This window comes from Diabrotica undecimpunctata, chromosome 4 (genome assembly GCF_040954645.1).
Source record: "Diabrotica undecimpunctata isolate CICGRU chromosome 4, icDiaUnde3, whole genome shotgun sequence".
In the NCBI taxonomy this organism is placed as follows: Eukaryota; Metazoa; Arthropoda; class Insecta; order Coleoptera; family Chrysomelidae; genus Diabrotica; species Diabrotica undecimpunctata.
In genome coordinates, this window is record NC_092806.1 from 135823026 (window position 1) to 135841966 (window position 18941).

The 18941-nt window shown below is 32.2% G+C and overlaps 1 protein-coding gene across 1 annotated transcript in view; it reads right to left on the reverse strand.

Annotated features, from left to right (window-relative positions):
* The window catches only part of LOC140440092 (arrestin homolog), a 729008-nt gene that overhangs the window by 91279 nt on the left and 618788 nt on the right, over positions 1-18941 (reverse strand). The window contains exon 9 of the mRNA XM_072530366.1: positions 11809-12056. Within this exon, the coding sequence (XP_072386467.1) occupies positions 11809-12056 (248 nt within the window). The remainder of the gene's footprint in view (positions 1-11808; positions 12057-18941) is intronic.

The following is an 18941-nucleotide window of genomic DNA, read 5'->3' on the forward strand; positions in this document are numbered from 1 at the left end:
TTCTCAAAATACAAACATTAGTAAATTAAACAAATTTTGTTTTTTGTTACTTAGTGAAAAATTTTTCTAATAATTTAATTTTATCTGACTCATCTATATTGACAATTCAGACATACATTATACATTTTAAAGTAGACGACTTTAAAATGATATTGCCAATATTGTTGAGTTACGTTCCTGGGACGACTTTACTTATAAGATAGTTCATTCGATTACATGAAATCAACTTTAACTTGAGAATATCCGTCAGAAAAGATCATAACATGTAATTCGTCTTTAAAAAGACAAATACATGCCATGATAACAGTAAAATTCTCCTGTTAGTGATTCCATAGTAAATTATGAGGGAAAAACCAGAAAAAAAAAACCTCATAATACTATCCTGACATGGTAAGTATTTGATCGTGCATTTAGTTTACCTTCAATAAACACCAAATTCCGATTTTATATGTTTGTTATTTAAAAAACATAAATGATGCATTCTCTATATGTTACTGACTTACCAATACTTGTATTTTTCTTTTAATAACTTCCTCTTTTAATATGGGTAACCAAATCCTACTACATTCTGCCGAGGAATTCGCGACACAATTGGTCTCATTTAGCATAATTAGAGCCGCTTCTTTGATTTTTCTCTTTTTACCATCCGTTTCTTTTAGGACTATATTTGAATCATTCCATTGAACCCTATATATTATAGGTTTTTCCCTCATAATTTACTATGGAATCACTAACAGGAGAATTTTACTGTTATCATGGCATGTATTTGTCTTTTTAAAGACGAATTACATGTTAAAATCTTTTCTGACGGATATTCTCAAGTTAAAGTTGATTTCATGTAATCGAATGAACTATCTTATAAGTAGAGTCGTCCCAGGAACGCAACTCAACAATATTGGCAATATAATATCATTTTAAAGTCGTCTACTTTAAAATGTATAATGTATGTCTGAATTGTCAATATAGATGAGTCAGATAAAATTAAATTATTAGAAGAATTTTTCACTAAGTAACAAAAAACAAAATTTGTTTAATTTACTAATGTTTGTATTTTGAGAACGATTTCTGAAGTGGAAATTGAAACGTCAATAAACGTATTTTAACCTTTAATCGTGGCTTATTCCCATTTAAATAGTAATTAATCAAAAACACAAAGTTTATCAATACTCTTACTGTTATGAAACGCACCTGGACGATCATTAGATTTATAAGCTTTATATTTTACTCTTTTTTTAACTTGTCTCAAATAAAATGTCTTTAATCTTTGCTATCAACCTCTCTTGGCTCTTATTTCTTCTGACCCCGAATGGTTATTAGGTTTCCTAGGGCAGATGGGTTAATATATTCTATTTCTTCTACTACACACTCTAGAAAGGCAACGCGAAACCTCCTAGAACTAACTTTCTCAAGAAACAATCATGGAAATGACTGATAAATACAATGGCTCGAGTACGGCGCTCCTTATTAGAAGCGTGGGTATAAATCTCTCGATCATCTAAAAGCATGAATATATTTTCTAAAGAAAGAAAAATAGGTACATGAAATGAAAGAAGCATGTTGAAACCACGAAAGATTCACATCATAAAAGAATAAATCGGCTGAATATAAGTATCCTTGGACTAAGTGAAATAAAATGGCAAGGGTCTGATAAAGCCATTATAGATGATTACACAATATACGCTATTCCGGAGAAGACAGTTCAAAGCACAAAAATGGTGTAGCAATAATTGTGACGAAGGAAACAGATAAAGCTGTTAAAAAGGTCGTCATATTTTCAGACAGAATAATAATGTTACCAATACAAACAACAGCAATAAATGTTATTGTACTACAAGTATATGCATACACGAAAGACTATGAACAATAAGAAATTTAAATATTGTATCATGATTTAGAAATAGTACTAATATCTACAAAGAAACAGGAGCAATATTGGCATGCTGGGAGATTTTAATGCAAATATTGGTGAAGGTGCCGGAAAAAATACCATAGGAAAATAATATACATAAATATTATGGTGTGGGAAAACGAATTACAGAGGAAATTATGTTGGCATCTTTCTGTATAAAAAAGCTACTAGCAATAACAAAGTGTTCAAATGCTTTTTATGATTGGCGATAAAATTTTGTATGCAGCACCTCAGTAAACATTCTTGATCGAACTCATCTGTTACTCGCCTCACTCGCTTTGTTCGTAATATCAAACTCGTTCGATAAAGAGTTACTTTGCTGACTTGGTACATAAATAATTATTGTTAACTACTGTTTGTAGTTTGCTACTTTTTGGCTGGTATCTCTTAGTGCTAAAATAGCAGTATCATCAGTAAATATTTCAAATAAATATGTTGTTCTAATAGGGTACCGCACGTGTTATGCAGATGAATGATCGAACCCACCACACTGCCTTGCGGTACTCCTTCTCTAAGTTTTCTTAGGTCTAAATAAATGTCTTGATGTTCTTTTCCAAAGTGTATTTCAAAATTTTTATTTGCATAAATGTTTTTAGTTTATGTATCAATATATTTATTTTTTATATTGTTAAGGTAACATTGTAGTTGTCTTAAGAATTGTTACTAAAAACTCTCCAATATAAATAAATATTTATTATATTGAAATTGAAATGCTCATTTCTACCTACGTTATGCAACAGCTGGTTGAAGTTTTATTTCAGCTTTACGAGAAACGACAATATATTTTCCAGCGAAGTAGACTTTGGTTGAAGTTGTATTTCAGCTTTACAAGAAACGTCAATATATTTTACAGCGAAGTAGACTTTTTAAGAAATGAAACCATTTATTTATACCAATCTGGTTTAATTAATTGCTTGGAGAATAAAGCACTCGAAGAGGTAAATTGTAAGAACACAGATACCTAATAACTCAGAAACAAGAGATTTGATACTGCCAACAATAGAATATCTGTCGACTAATATTTCGGTCCAAGAAACAATGTGATATTGTATAGGGAGAGCTCGTAATTTAGCTGTAGAATATAGAATTACTATTGTTTTTTAAATAAATCGATACTATAAAGGTATAGGGGTATATTTGATAGTGTAGAATTATAAAAAAAATCGTAATTTAAATAGATAATGAAATCACATAGTTTATTTAAACTTTACTGGTTTGTCTATAAACAAACTATATTGACGAAAAAAAAGCAAACCTGGATTTAGTTGATATAATACCGATTATAATCTGCTCTTAGTATAACTATGGTATAATTTCACTATTTGAGAGAGTGATTAATCGTTTAAAGGCGCAGAAATGCGGAAAGACGTATGAAAATCCAGTGACGTACACTCACTTTTATTTTAACGTTAATTATATTTTATTTTGCAAATATTAATGTTCGAAATAAGCCACAATATATTTATTTACAAGTTTTTACTGACGTTTCGATCTCTATATCTAAAGACCGCTTTCAAAGATATAAATGATAGTTATATTTATTTTATTTGTTTATTATTATATATTTTTATAATCTTATATTGTTTATTTTCTTTTTTTTTCTATCTTTAAAAACGGAATAGAGATCGAAACGTCAGTGTATTAAACATGTAAATAGATATATTGTGGCTTATTTCCAACCTTCTCCGTAAAAATACAGAATGCCACAAACAAGAAGCTATAGAAAAATAAATATATCTGTCATTTGTATGTTTGAAAACGGTCTCTTTATAGAGATCGAAACGTCCGTAAATTAAACATTTGAATAAATATATTGTGGCTTATTCCCAACAATATTTCTAAAAATACAGAACGACAAGCGAAAAGCCATAGAAAATAAATATTACTATCATTTGTATAATTGAAAACGGTCTCTGGATATAAAGATCGAAACGTCAATAAATAAACATATGAATAAATATTTTGTGGCTCATTCCCTACATTCCCCTAAAAATACAGAATGCCACAAACAAAAAGCTATAAAAAACAAGTGATTTTGCAGAAAGTTTACTGATACCAACCGGCTGTTGCGGAAGTTACGCTAAAACGTTTTTTTGACGTGACCCATCCTTAAAGAGTTACACAATAAAATTTTTTTAAAACAAATTTTCAGACAGTTTCCACACCACCCCAGAGGTATGTCTTATGGCGCGTTACTTTTTTTAAATGGGTTTTCGCCAAGAGCCATATTGTCTTATTAAATAAAATGAACAAAACACTTAAACAGTATAAAACAAAACAAAATAAAATCCTATAAAACAAAATAAAATTCTATAAAAACCAAATAAAAATAATGTTAAATGTACCAAAACATTGTACTATTCTATTTAAACACAAACACTATACACACTTACTATGATCTTCTCGTTTTTTTTTGTTTTTGTTTTTTTTATGCTGATGTTCTTATTAAACTATTAGAAAATATTATTCGCTGTCTAAATCTGAAGATGCAGTGCTGCTACCGCTGTCATTATCTTCACTTGTAATTATAATTGGCTCTAGTAAAACTTCGATATGAGTGTCAAGTTCCCACATACGATGTTCTTCTTTAATTATGTGGCCTATACATTTAGCCCATTTCTCTGGAGTTACATGGAGGATTGCTTTAATCAAAAATTTCGTTTAATTTGAGCATTTTGTTATTGCGTGCTACTTTTCCTTTTACTTGTGCCCAGATAAGTTCAATGGGGTTAAGTTCGCAATGATAAGGTGGTAGACGCAGAACTTTGACACCATAATCTTTTGCAGTTTCATCTACAGCATATTTAAGATATTCACTTTTCCTTAACCGTGCAATGTCAAGTAGCTAAATTTTGAGCATTGATTCTTCGTATGCAATCCCCTTTTCTGTATGCCATTCTTGAATCCTCCCTTTCAATTTCTTTCATAATCACCTGTTTTTTTCGACTCAAATTGAAGAAAACCATCATCTAGAAACCCTGTATTACTGGGTGATGATTAAACGCCGTCCCTTTCATGATGGAGCTTTTAATCCTGTAGATTAGCCTTCTATAAATGTTTCGCGTTTACTTTTGACATTTAAATCTTGCTTTTAACTTTTAAAACTTTTCCAACTGTATGACCTTCGTTAATCCAGGTTTCATCCAAATAACATATTTTGCGTCCAGTGCTGCGAATTTTGCGTATTTCCTCTAAATATTTTCTTCTCCACACAATAATTTTATTTTTTTCTAATAGCATACTTTTTCTGTTGAGTTTTACATATCGAAAGTTCATTTTGCGCATGGTCATGATTAAGACTCTACGTGATATCTTGGATAAGAAATCATCGTTTTCGAGCTCTTGAGAAATATTTTTCAGTGTTGGAATTTCACTCCGAAAATAAAATGAATGAATTTTTCGACGTACAATATTCCTTGTCTCGTCATCCAAAACAAGTTTGGATAGTGAACAAGTCCTCCTACCTCTAGTTTTACCTTTTTCTTGCTTTTTATTTTCCGATGTATTTCTAAGTATACGATAAATACAGCTAACGGATACTTTTGTTAAACTGCTACAAATGTCGACCGCTTGGCTAACATTTAATGCCATTTTTCTGCCGACAATTCCTTCATAAACGTTTCGTATCATTACCTTCTCTTCGAACGTTCACATTTTCCGTCTCTTTTGCGGCTTTTCATTTTTGGAATCAACATCAGAATTTTGCTGTATTCTCTTGGAACAACTCGGTTTTTTGTCCAACTCCAATAAAACTCAAACCAAATAATCACAGAATATAACTAAAAATTTACTATAAAACGACAAACTATAACACTCTTTCAACAGTCGAGACATATCATTAAAAACAAAATGCCGTCTGTTGAACTGCTACATATTCACAGTTCTGTTCTACGGAATGGAAGCGTGGACACTGACTGTTGCATCTATGAATCGGCTCGAAGCTTTCGAAATGTGAAGTTATAGGCGCATCTTACGTATATCCTGGGTTGACAGAGTTACTAATGTGGAGGTCCTGCGTAGAATGGGGAAAGAATGTGAAATTCTCATGACCGTCAAAACTAAAAAGTTGGAATATCTAGGACATGTAATGAAAAATCAAAAACGTTACGGCCTTCTCCAGCTGATTCTAAAAGGGAAGGTAAATGGTAAGAGAGGACCGGGAAGAAGACGCATTTCCTGGCTTCAAAATTTACGAAAGTGGTATAACACGACTACCACTGAACTGTTCCGCGCTGCAATAAACAAAGTAAAGATAGCCGTGATGATCGCCAACATCCGGAACGGATAGGCACTTTAAGAAGAAGATAACACTCGTATTATCAATAACACATTTTATCAATAACACAAACTTATCGCATAAAATATATTCACAAAATGCAACACATGCCCTACCCTCAGAAACTCCAATGTAAATGAACTATTGTTGATGAGCACTTGCTCGACAAAAGCTAGTTTTACGGCTTTCTGTGGGTCGGAATTGAAACGGAGTTCCGTCGCTAATTCCAAAGTTGCCAAACGATTGTTTTAAAATATCGATTTTTATTTTATAAATTTAAATATGTAACGAAACGGAACATATAAATAAAATTTATTTAATAACAATTTTGTGCTTAATTTTTACTATTGAAAAAATCATGTTTTTTGGTATTTTTATGACGGTAATAATCGCTGCGTGGAAGAATACAGGTTTTGTCTGACCATAATTACTACTTATAAACAAGAATTGGCTACACTGTACGACAACTCCTGGCCAGTTTTTCTATAGAGAAGCACAAATAAATATACTACTTATATATTGTGTAATTTCTTATAAGAAAACGCAAATTGCAATTGAGAAAACGGGTAGTTTTCGAGGGCCGCTGTGTACATTTAAATTTGAGGATATTCAGCGTTTAAACGATGAATCACTCTCCCAAATGGTGAAATTCTACATAGCTTTTCAGCGGTTTATAATCACGATACACAAAATATTGTTAGCTAACTAGTTTATATAGACAACAAAGTTTCATCATAAAAAATAAACTGTAAGTACATTACCGGTTTAATACAAATTCAATAATTGTTAATACTAAATATAACCAATAATTTAATACAATACATTTAATAATCCCGTTTCTGGTTTCTACTAATTAGCCGATACAGGACCGGCTCAACAAAATTTTATTGGATGACAAAAATTAAAAACGGATGATTTTGAAAACATTACCATACCTACTACATCGTCAACATCGACATATTTCAATATCATGGATAGAGTACAAAACAAACCTGTCAATTCTGAAAGAACTTCATATAAAAGACAAGCTATTACCAAAGTAAACAGAGCATACCTAAATTACTTCGGTCACATAGCCAGAAGAACAGAAAATACGGAACTATTGGTACTAAAAGGAAAAATAAAAGGCCGAAAAGCAATAAGGTCTTCAACATGACGAGCAGACCAAATGAAGAATTTGTTTGGAAAATTCTTACATGAAGCAGTTTATTCACAAGATCGCAGCAAATGAAGAGCGCAAGCTTATAATATTTAGGGTGTCACTACGCGCTCACAAGGGGTTGTAACGTTATAAACGTCACATATTTATTAACTTATATTTTAATAATTATTTTATTTTAATTTCTTAATTAATTATTAAATCCTTTGCCTTCAGATTCGTTTTTACTATTTTTTCTTCAAAAAGTAGTTGGAGCCCTCTGTCTTTTTTTCTCTTTATTTTTGTCCCGTAGAATAAATATTTGCCCCTCTCTCTTTTTGTCCGGTAGACTAAATATTCTGTTGTATGTTGACAGAAGTGCTAATTCAGTCTCCCTACTTTCTGTCAATCATATTTTCTAACGTATTGGGAATATAATTTTTTGCCTGTTTCTAAAATTTACAAAAGAAGGCAAAAATTATTATAAGCTTCATTTTATGGTTTGCAGAGTTCTCTTGGGGTGAGTACTTTCATTGTAATCTATATTCCATACTCTGACAGCATTTTCAATATTTGTAACCTCACTCCTTTCGAAACCACGTTTTTTTTTTTAATTATATGCATGTAGGTAACAAAATTTAATTTAATTTAAGGTCAACAGTAATTATATTTCATGTTATCCCATGAAATCTGCTATTTGTTTAAGTGTAATTTTGTAAAATGACAAGAAAATTAAACCCTTTTTGATGTGTCCCTAATACAATATTTTAGTTTATTGGCTGTAGTTATTAGCCGAATTCAAGTTTTATTGGCTGTATAAAAGACTATTGGAGATTTTATGGAAATTTTAGAATATAATATGGAACAACTGTAATATTGCACAACACACTCTGAAAGACCTAACCGTCTAATTGGGAGGCCACACAAGCAGCCTATTGGTGCCATCGATGCCATAAGTATCATCCCCATTGTATAGCATTGGCAGGGTTGATTGTTTCCTATTTTTAAATATGATTATTTAAAAATTGTTTTATTTGCTATTGGGTAAGGGTTCATGGTTTGATTCCTAGTTTAAGACAAGACGACGAACTCACACTTGAGATACTGAGCTAGGCAAAGCATAGACGATAAGCTCCCATGGTTGATTAAGGTATTATTTTTATAATAGTATTTGAATTCTCTTTGACAGTCTTATCGTTACAGGGTCAATGAATAAGAAAACTATTAGGAGAGTATAAAGTTCGCACCAATTGACGCCAAAATTAGAGAGCATATGGTTTTGTCATGCTCAACGTCAAGACCTTTATCACCTAATACGAAGAAAAGCTGATCTGCGGGTTTCTGAAACGAAGGAGGGAAAGACCAAAGAAGACATGTCGGACTAAGCAGGACATGTAGGTAAAGGGGATGGATATTGATCTGACTTCAGATAGAAATTTATGGCGAAATGTAATTAGATATTCTCAGTTAACATTATTACATTACAATTATATGTTTATTAACACATTGGCTGCCAAAAGGATCGCCGGCGATCCTAACTAACAGATTACAATTGTGCCGTTAGGATCACCGGTGTAACTTGTGTGTATTTAACTTTCAGAATTAATATAATGGTCGGGATTGTGGGAACGCTCAAACAGTTTTACTATGGCACAACACTAGGAACTCATAGCTTGCTTGTGTTCTTTTGTTAGTTTTTTTTGTGTTGTTTTGTTATTTTTTGTTCGATAATGTCGTAAATAGCTTCTTACGATAGTAACAAGGCCTTGTAGAAACGATTAACGGCATTCATTATCAAGTTTTTTTACGGAATTAGCAGTTATTTTAATGAATTTAAAATTATATGAAGTAAGTATATGTAATTTATTCGTTTTAAAATATTGTTGCTGGATTATTTGTAAGGATAAACAAAACATGTTTTTGCTTATATTTAATTAATGAAAAATGGTGCTAGTAAAGTTATATTTTTAAGTGGAATTTGTCTTTTTGATCATGGATTATTTACAACGTACAAGTAAAACGCAGCGTATGCCAAATAAAAATAAAAAGTTGACAGAGGCGGAGTTGCTGCAATTGTTAGAGGAGGAGGATTCTGATGAATTTTTGTTATCTAGTTCAGAACACAACCCAAGGGGTGAAGAATAATCTAATAAAGAAGATGAATGTAACAGTGATTCACGCTTAGTGGATGAAAATGCACAACAATCGCTATAATCTAATGACAAGCAAAATAATAACGATGAATAGTACGAAATTGACTGTACTCATTTACGTGTCAATATACAGTTTCCTGGTAATAAATCATATGTCTATGATGATAGTTTTCCTCAAATTAGAACCAAACTAACTTCTTTTTCATGTATACAGAAATCTGATCGATGATAAAATTTTACAACTTATTGTAGAGAAGACTAACAGAAATGCCGCGCAAGAAAAAAATGCACAACGTTATAGCAGATCATCCAGAATTCATGCATGAAAACCTACCAGTAAAGAAGAAATTTCAAAATTTTTGGGTTGTGTTAGGTATAAGGGGATTGTCAAGCTTCCCAAAATTGCTGATGATTGGAGTAAATCACCATTGTATAATGTTACTTTTATTTCTTCTGTAATTAATGTAAGAAAGAAATTTCAGCTTCTTTTGAGATTCTTACATTTTGCTGATAACACAGCTGCCTTACCAAATGATCGTTGTCATAAAATTAGAAAATTATTTGAAATGACACAATTGCGTTTTGTCCAACAATGTAATCCTGGCCCAGTACTAGTTGTTGATTAAATTATGACTCCCTTTCGAGGAAGACTACTTTTTAAACAACATATACCTTCCAAGCGTCACCATTATGGCTTGAAACTGTAAAAATTATGTAATCCTGCAAGTTATACTCTAAAAATAATTATGTATACCGGCAAAATGACTAATAAAGGGCAGGATTTATCGGGTAAAATTGAACTAGATTTAGCAAAAGACTATCTACAAAAAGGAATAGTTGTAATAACCGATCATTACTATACGTCTGTGCCTTTAGCAAACAATTATAAGATGCTAATTGTCACTTGTTAGGGACACTACGTAAAAACAGAAAATATATTCCAGAAGGTATACTTTCCGCAAAATTAAAAAAAGGAGAGATAATTGGAAAAAAATAACGTGATGGCATTGTAATAGGCAAATGGCACGATAAACGTGATGTCCTGAAATTGATGACTAGACATGAAAGAGACAGGTAAACAGAAGAAAGATGCTGTAGCTATAATTAAAACTGAAGCAATTATATAGTAAAACAAGGGACAATATGGTGTTGACGTCTCAGATCAACTCGCAAGCTATTTCTCACCTCTGAGAAAAACTGTTCGCTGGTACCATAAAGCTGCAATTGAAGTTTTGTTGAGTACATCTGTCACAAATAGTTTAATAATATTTAATTTCTTCAACACACCAAAACAGCAATTTTCTCATTTCGAGAAATGCTTATCTTTAGTTTAGTCATTTATAGTCCGATGCCTGAACCTATTCCTACTGTAAAGCATATGCTTGTTACAGTTGACGCCAAAACTACAAACAGTCGGAAGAAGAGAAACTGTTGTGACCCATGTTTAACTAAAAGAGTTACAACAAAAGGCAGTAAAGAAGCTCAAAATAAACAAACAAACAAACTTGTTTCTACATTTTGTAATGTTTGCGAACAATTTTACTGTGTTATGTTTCACTAAAAAGCTTCAAGTTGTTCACGATCACCGGTAATACTAGTGGCACATACGTGGGTAATATGTTACTGCAGCGCCATTAGGATTACCTGTGATCTTGGGTTTTCAAAAAAACTTATAAGAGTGTAAACTTACTTTGTAATATTAACCATTTGTATGAAAAAATATTGTTTTGTAAGCAGTTTTCACTTTGGCACCTGATAAACTTACCTAACACTCTTATGGTGGTAGCCAATGTGTTAAATTAAAAATTGTATAATAGGCAATGACTTTTCTAAACGCGAATTAAGATAATTGTTAGATTAAACTCGATATATGCAGTACCTACATGACTAGTGGGAATCGGATGTATCGAAGAAACGAAAGTTATATGAGTGAAGTCGATGTGTAACGACAATCAAGGTGTAACATCACTCATATGATGGACATACGTTTTAAAAAAGTTAAACAAAAACTATGTGGCAGCGGCACATTATGTATGAGGACGAAAACAAGAGGAAGAGATTTATATTAAGGTTCAAGGGTTGGATATAATGAATGATAATCGGTTAATTTTACTTATAATTTTTTATATTATTTTAAATCTGTATATATTTAAAATAAACATGAATTAAAATTAATCAAATTTTTTTAAGTATTAAATATAGATTTAAAGACCTCTTAACCATTTGGAACTTTTCAAAACTTCGGGAAATTGCAATTTTATCCCAATTGGAATTCAGAAATTGTTTCCAAACGGGAAGATCTTTAAATTCAAAAAAACTTTTAATTACTCACTTCTTTGATTTCTACATCCCCGGCATTCGTATCGGCATTCTCTTTTCCCGAGATTTTGGCACTTTCCCCTCCATTTCCTTGTCTGACATCATGATCTTTATCAATATCCATTTCTAAACCGCTCGGTCTGGCGCTTAACGTCGCCTTATCCCGGAATTTCTCGTTGATAATCGTTTTATCGTAATGGGGCCGTTTTCCTTGGTTTTCTTGATTTTCGAAGTTTCCAAGAATGTGAAGATTTTTCGATTCTGAAAAAATACAATTTATATTAGTTAACATAAAATTAAAGTTTGTTTAATTTTATGAAAGATATACTGTTTTACATAGATTTCTTAAAAATTGCAATAATTAATTTGTTAATTTAAAAAAATAGTGTATAACCTGCGTCAACAGCCAACTGTCAAAAGCGGCCAACTGTACTAACGGCCAGCTTTAAAATTTTCCTAAACCAATTATAATATGTAGATTCCCTTATTATGACCCCAAATTTACGGCCACCTTTATACTATGGACGCAGCAAAATAATCTCAAACTCTTAAAGCCCATTTCATAGAAATTTACCTGTTGATATTGGCAGAAATATTTTTGTCTATTTATTGATGAAAATACCCAATACTATTACGGTTTTTAAATAGTAGAGTTAAAAGGAAAAGAAATTATTTAGCGGTTTATACAAACTTAAATGTGGCGACTGCCCAAAAAATTACATCGTCCACACTGGTAGAACTTTTGTCAAACGTATAGTAGAACATAAAAGGGCTTTCACTAATGTATAAACAGATTCTACACAAGCACTTCATCTTCTAGATCACAATCATTCTTTTAATGACGAATTTCAAATTCTTTACATTTAAAATAAAGGCCTTAAGTTATCTTTATTAGAATCTATGAAAATCAACAAGTTAAAAAATACAGACATAATTCTGAAAAACCAACTTCTGCCGCTTCTCGCATTTCGACCGCCATTGTTTTCTGTCCATCCATTCTTCTTCTTTGATGGCTCTATCTCTTATTATGTGGCGTACATTTTCTTCCCAGGCGGCAACTGAAGGCCTTCCCCTTCTTTTTCTTTGTTGTCGTATGTAATTTAAAGCTTTCTTTGGCCATCTATCTTCATTCATTCACTTCACGTGACCATAACACACTAGTTGTCTCGTTTGAATTCTGTCTACACTGGAATATACAGGATTTGTCCTCCTTCTAAAATCTTCATTCCTGATATGACCTTTTTTGGATACACCACACGCTCTCCTTAGAAAATCCATTTCTACTACTTCTATTCTTTTGCTATCTAATCTAGTCTTTTTTCGTGATCTGCCAAACTTCTGCCCCATAAATTATAATAGGCTCTACCAAGGTTCGATAGATTGTCAATTTCGTTTCTTGTCTAATATCTTTAGACCATAGTAGAGAGTTTAGAATTTTTACCGTTTTTTCCCTGCTGTGTTCTGTTTTCGATGTCTCTTTTGGTAGTGCCTTTTTTAGATATTAGAGATCCGAGATATTTATATTCATTACATGTTTTTGTGTTCCTAATTTCTAACTCTGGATCTTCTTCATCATCTCCTATTTTAAGATACTCTCTTTTGGCATATTCATATTGAGGCGCTCTTTTTGATATTCTGTCTTTAGTTTTCTAAACATGTAGTCTATGTCTTCCTCATAATTCGCTACGACTACCTGATCATTCATTACCACCGCCTATGTCTATTCCCATTCCGGATATTTGTTTCCTCCACCGCTCTAGCGATGATTAAATATATATTTTAAATAAGGTTGGAGATAAACAACATCCTTGTTTAAGCCCCTTTGTTATTGAAATAATTCAGATATAAAGTTTCCTTCTTTAACGACACTTCTTGCATTTTTGTACATATTTGCGATAGCATTCACAAACTCTCTACTGAGACCTATTTTCGTCAATGTTTGAAACAGTTTTTTCAAAGGTACCGTATCGTATGCCTTCTCTAAATCTACAAAGAATAGGTGGGTAGATAGATTCCTTGCCTTTCGTTTTTCGATTACCTGCTGCAGAACGAATATACCTATCCACCTCTGCACATCTTCGATCCCACATCTCATTTTTACTTTTCACAACTTCTCTTTTTTCATCTCGATTTAATTTTTTATATATCTTGTAATCTTCCTCCTTTCTCGTTGACATCCATTTCTGATAAGCAGAATAACCAACTTAAGACGACAAAAAATTTTCCCCTCCTCAACTTATTTAGTTAAAGAATATAAAGTGTAAACACATACCAAAAATATATCGCTTAAGAAACATATATAAGATATAAGAGCAAACGTTTGTCACTAAAAGACAAAATAAATATTTTCTTTTTCTTTTTCTTTTTCTTTCTCTTTATAAGCAATTATGCTTGTTCATTGGCGGTTTAATATATCTATGGAAGGTTGTCACTCCATCTTTTGAGCGGTCGTTCGTTGCTTCTTCTGCCGATTGGTGACTTATCTCTTGCTATTTTGACGGCACGGGTCTCCTCCATTTTGCTTATGTGGTTATTCCATTTTTTTTCTATTTTGTGTCCATTCATTTATACACTGTACGTTACATTTTCTTCTAATGTCTTTACTTCTTTTTCGATCTCTCAGCGTATTTCCTGTAATTCTTCTCAGTACTCTCATCTCTGCCGTTTCCAGTAGCCTTTGCGTTGTGGCTGTATTGGATCTTGTTTCTGAGGCATATGTTATTATTGGCCTTAGACTGGCTTTATACATTCTTGATTTCATCTCAGTGTTAATGTGTGAATTTCGCCATATAGTGTTATTAAGGCATCCTGCCAGTCTATTTGCTTTTTGTACTTGATCTCTCACTTTTTTGTCCAGGTCTCCATAGCTAGACAGTGTAATTCCCAGGTATTTTATTTCCATTACTTGTTCAATACTGATGCCATCAATTTCCATTTTACATCTGGTTGGTTCTTTGCTGACTACTATTGTTTTAGTTTTCTGAGATGAGATTGTCATATTAAATTCTTTTGCTCTTATATTTAATCTGTGTACCAGTCTTTGCAGACTATATTTATCCTGGATTATTAATATGGATATAATCTCCGAAATTAAATAGTATGTTTTAACTTTACGAAAGTTGGCCGAAAAATATGGTGTTGGAAAAACAAAAATTAACGATATTATAAAAAATAAAAGTGGCTTAAAAAGACTGTTGAGGTGTGTTAACTTCGATCAAAAATGAATGTGTTGAAGTAAGAAGAATTGGCTGTAAGTCAAGTTTTGTAAAGCCAGAAATAAAGACATTCCAATATCTGAGCCGATACTTAAAAAAGGACTTAAGGCAGCAAGCAGTTTGAAGAACAATTTTGCTGCATCAACTTCAAGGTTGAAAAGTTTCTGTAAGCGTCATAATATAACATCTAAATCAATTTGTGGTGAGTTTGCAGTGGTTAGTTTGGACGACATAGAAGTCTGGAAAACCAAGTAACCTTAACAAATGTCATACAGCTCAAAGAGACAGAAAGCGAAAGTGGTAAATCATTTTCTTTAAGGCCATCAAAATAGGTTAGGTCTTGCAGATTACCACTCGAGAAGTGGGAAAAAGCAGGACAATTCGCTGGTTTTTCGTGTGGTTGTTTGTATTTACCATCCTTTTTATCTCCTTTTTTGTGGATATTGCTAGGTGAAACATCCGCTAGTAATTCCCGCAATACTTGTGAGCTGTGTTTTAATAATTAGTTCGGTGTACCTTGTAATCCGCATGCTGTTTAGATTTCGTATTACTTCGACTTCCTGTACTGTTGTTTCATCGTCTTTGTCGTATTCTACTTTATATATTGTTGTATTGGTATTTGTGAATTGCGGTCTTGCTTCAGTCAGAAGTTGTGAGTAATGTTCGATCCTTTCTTCTATTAAATCTATCCTATTCACTTCTTTTCTGTTTGTTCTCAGGGTTTTTACCGTTTTCCACGCTTCTCTTGATCTTGTGGATCCTATATATATATATATATATATATATATATATATATATATATATATATATATATATATATATATATATATATATATATATTGTTGCTTTAGTTACTAGATTTTTTACTTCTATATTTGATCTTGCGTATGTCCGTTTATAATCTGGGTCATTTGTTTGCGGCCACTTTTATATATTTTTATATATAAGCTTTTATAAAAATAAAATAAAAAAAAATAAATAAAACTCAACCGAACTAGAGAGGAAGATACTGTAGAGGAGGAATGGAGACAATTAAAAACAATTATAACGGAGTCAGAAGAGGAAACTGTCGGAAAAGCCAAAAGGCAAAGAAATGCGGAATGGTATGATGATGAATGCAGAACTGCAGTAGAGGAAAATAGGCAAGCTAGGCTTAACCAACTTCAAAGAAACACAAGAAATAGCAATGAGATTTATACCGAAAAAATAATACAAGCGACTAGAATATGCAGAAAAAAAAGTGAGGCTATGAAAAAACAAGTACAAGAAATCGTAAAGCATAACAACAGACGCGAAAGCAGAAAATTCTATAAATGCATAAAAGAAAGCACACAGTCATTTAGACCAAAACTAACGATATGCAAAGACAAGGACGGAGAACTACTAACAGAGAAGCAAAAAATTATAATGAGACGGAAACAATATTTCGAAGAAAATCTAAATGCAGACAACGAAAATAATCAGAACGAGACAATATATTATACGGCGGAGCTGCGCATCGAAAATCCTAGTTATGAAGAAGTAGTTCAGATAATAAATAAACTAAAAAACAATAAAGCACCAGGAACGGATGGAATTTCGGCAGAATTATTAAAGCATGGAGGATCCGAACTCTGGGAAAGAATCCATTACCTAATAACATTAATATGGACGAAGGAGCAAATGCCAGAGGAATGGACAGTTGGCCTCATACAGCCAATATATAAAAAAGGAGATAAGAGGGAATGCCAGAATTATAGGCCAATTACATTGCTAAATGTAATATACAAAATTCTTTCTGATATAATCTACAATAGATTATTAGAATACTCCGAAAATATAATTGGTGATTATCAAAATGGATTCAGACCAAATAAAGCCACTACAGATAACATATTCATACTAAGAACGATACAAGAAAAAGCTTATGAATACGACATAGACCTATATAATATGGATATAGACTTTAAACAAGCTTTTGATAGTGTGAAAAGAGACAGAATGCTGGAAGACCTTTGTAATCTAGGTATACCTAAGAAATACATCAGCCTCATAAAAATGACGTTGCAGGGTTCAAAAGCTGCAGTCAGAGTAGATGAAAAACTGTCTCCCCTGTTTAACATCAACACGGGAGTAAGACAGGGAGATGCCCTATCAACCATGCTATTCAACCTAGTTCTTGAGGCAGTCATCAGAAAAACAAATATAACCGGCCATATAAACACCAAATCAGTACAAATTACTGCATATGCAGACGATGTAGCCATCATTAGTAGGAATAAGCTACGACTAATGGAAGTGTTCAAACAAATTGATCCTGAAGCAAGAAAAAGAGGTCTCAAAATAAACGAAGCAAAAACGAAGTATATGACAGTCAAAAGAATAACTGACAATGAAAATAATATCACAATAGACAACTATACTATCGAACGAGTGGATGCCTTTACATATCTCGGCACAGAAATCAATCAGAAGAACTCCGTAAGTAGCGAAATTAATGCACGTATTTCCAGCGGGAATTGTACATACTATGCTAATAAAAGATTGATGACATCGAAATTATTAGACAAGAACCAAAATGACTATCTACAGAACACTGATTAGACCCGTAGTAACCTATGGATGTGAAACTTGAGTAATGACGAAAAAAGATGAAGCCCAACTCAGGACATTCGAGAGAAAAATACTGAGGAAAGTATATGGCCCGGTACAAGAGGAAGATGGCACATGAAGAATCAGGAGAAACGACGAGGTTAATGAGTTAAATGAAGGTTATTATGACATTGTAAGATTTGTGAAAAGTCAAAGACTGTCATGGCTGGGACATGTGCAGAGACAAAACGATGCAAAAACAACAAAGAAAATGTTACAATGAAAGCCCATAGGAAGGCGAAAAAAAGGAAGGCCCAGAACGAGATGGTTGGATGACGTGGAAGACGACCTGAAAACAATGAACATAAGACAATGGAGAAGAAGGGCACAAGAGAGATCTGAATGGAAGGACATAGACAGACAAGCAAAGACCCATCCAGGGTTATGATGCCAAAAGAAAAAGAAGATATATATATATATATATATATATATATATATATATATATATATATATATATAACATATGTTATATCTATTATATGTATATGCTTGTTTCTTGTTGTGTAGTGCATTAGCGATGCCATTTGTTCATCACAAAGGATTATCCTTTATGTTTCTTTGGATTGTGCCGAGTGCTTTATAACCTGCTTCATTGACTTTATTTATTAACTCTTAGTAGATGTTCTGGGCTGAGGAGTAGATCAGGTGTTTGTTAATTTTTATTTTTAGTGGTTTTAATTGTGCTGGTTGTCATTTCGGTGTAGTGTGCGCGGTCGATAATGTAGGTAACATTTTGATCTTATATATATATATATATATATATATATATACAATATATTTTGATATATATATATATATATATATATATATATATATATATATATATATATATACAAGAAATACAGGATATTAGTGACTGTCGATATAAACAAAACCACAAGTTTATTAGAAGGTTGAGAAGGTTCGCCGAGATGTTAGAGAAACACTCTTTTGACTTTTTGTCGAGCTTTCGGAATGGTTTTATTCCTTTTTCAAGACACTGTAATGTATATAAAAGAAATGTGTAAATATTTACAAAATCTCACAATTCGTCAGTGCAACTTACTAGTCGTTGAGATTATTTAAAATAAACTTTGACACTCAACATTAAAAACACAAATTTAAAATATAATATTGGACAATACATTCTAAAAATTTTGGTCAGGATAGTAAAACTTAGTTTATTTCATGACATATTTTGATAGTATGTTTTAACTCTGATACATAGAAAACAGAAAAAAAAACAATGTGATTAAAGTGTAATTAGTTGTTCTTAATATTGTATTTATTTTTTTCAAGAAACAAGAGGCCCATATTTGGG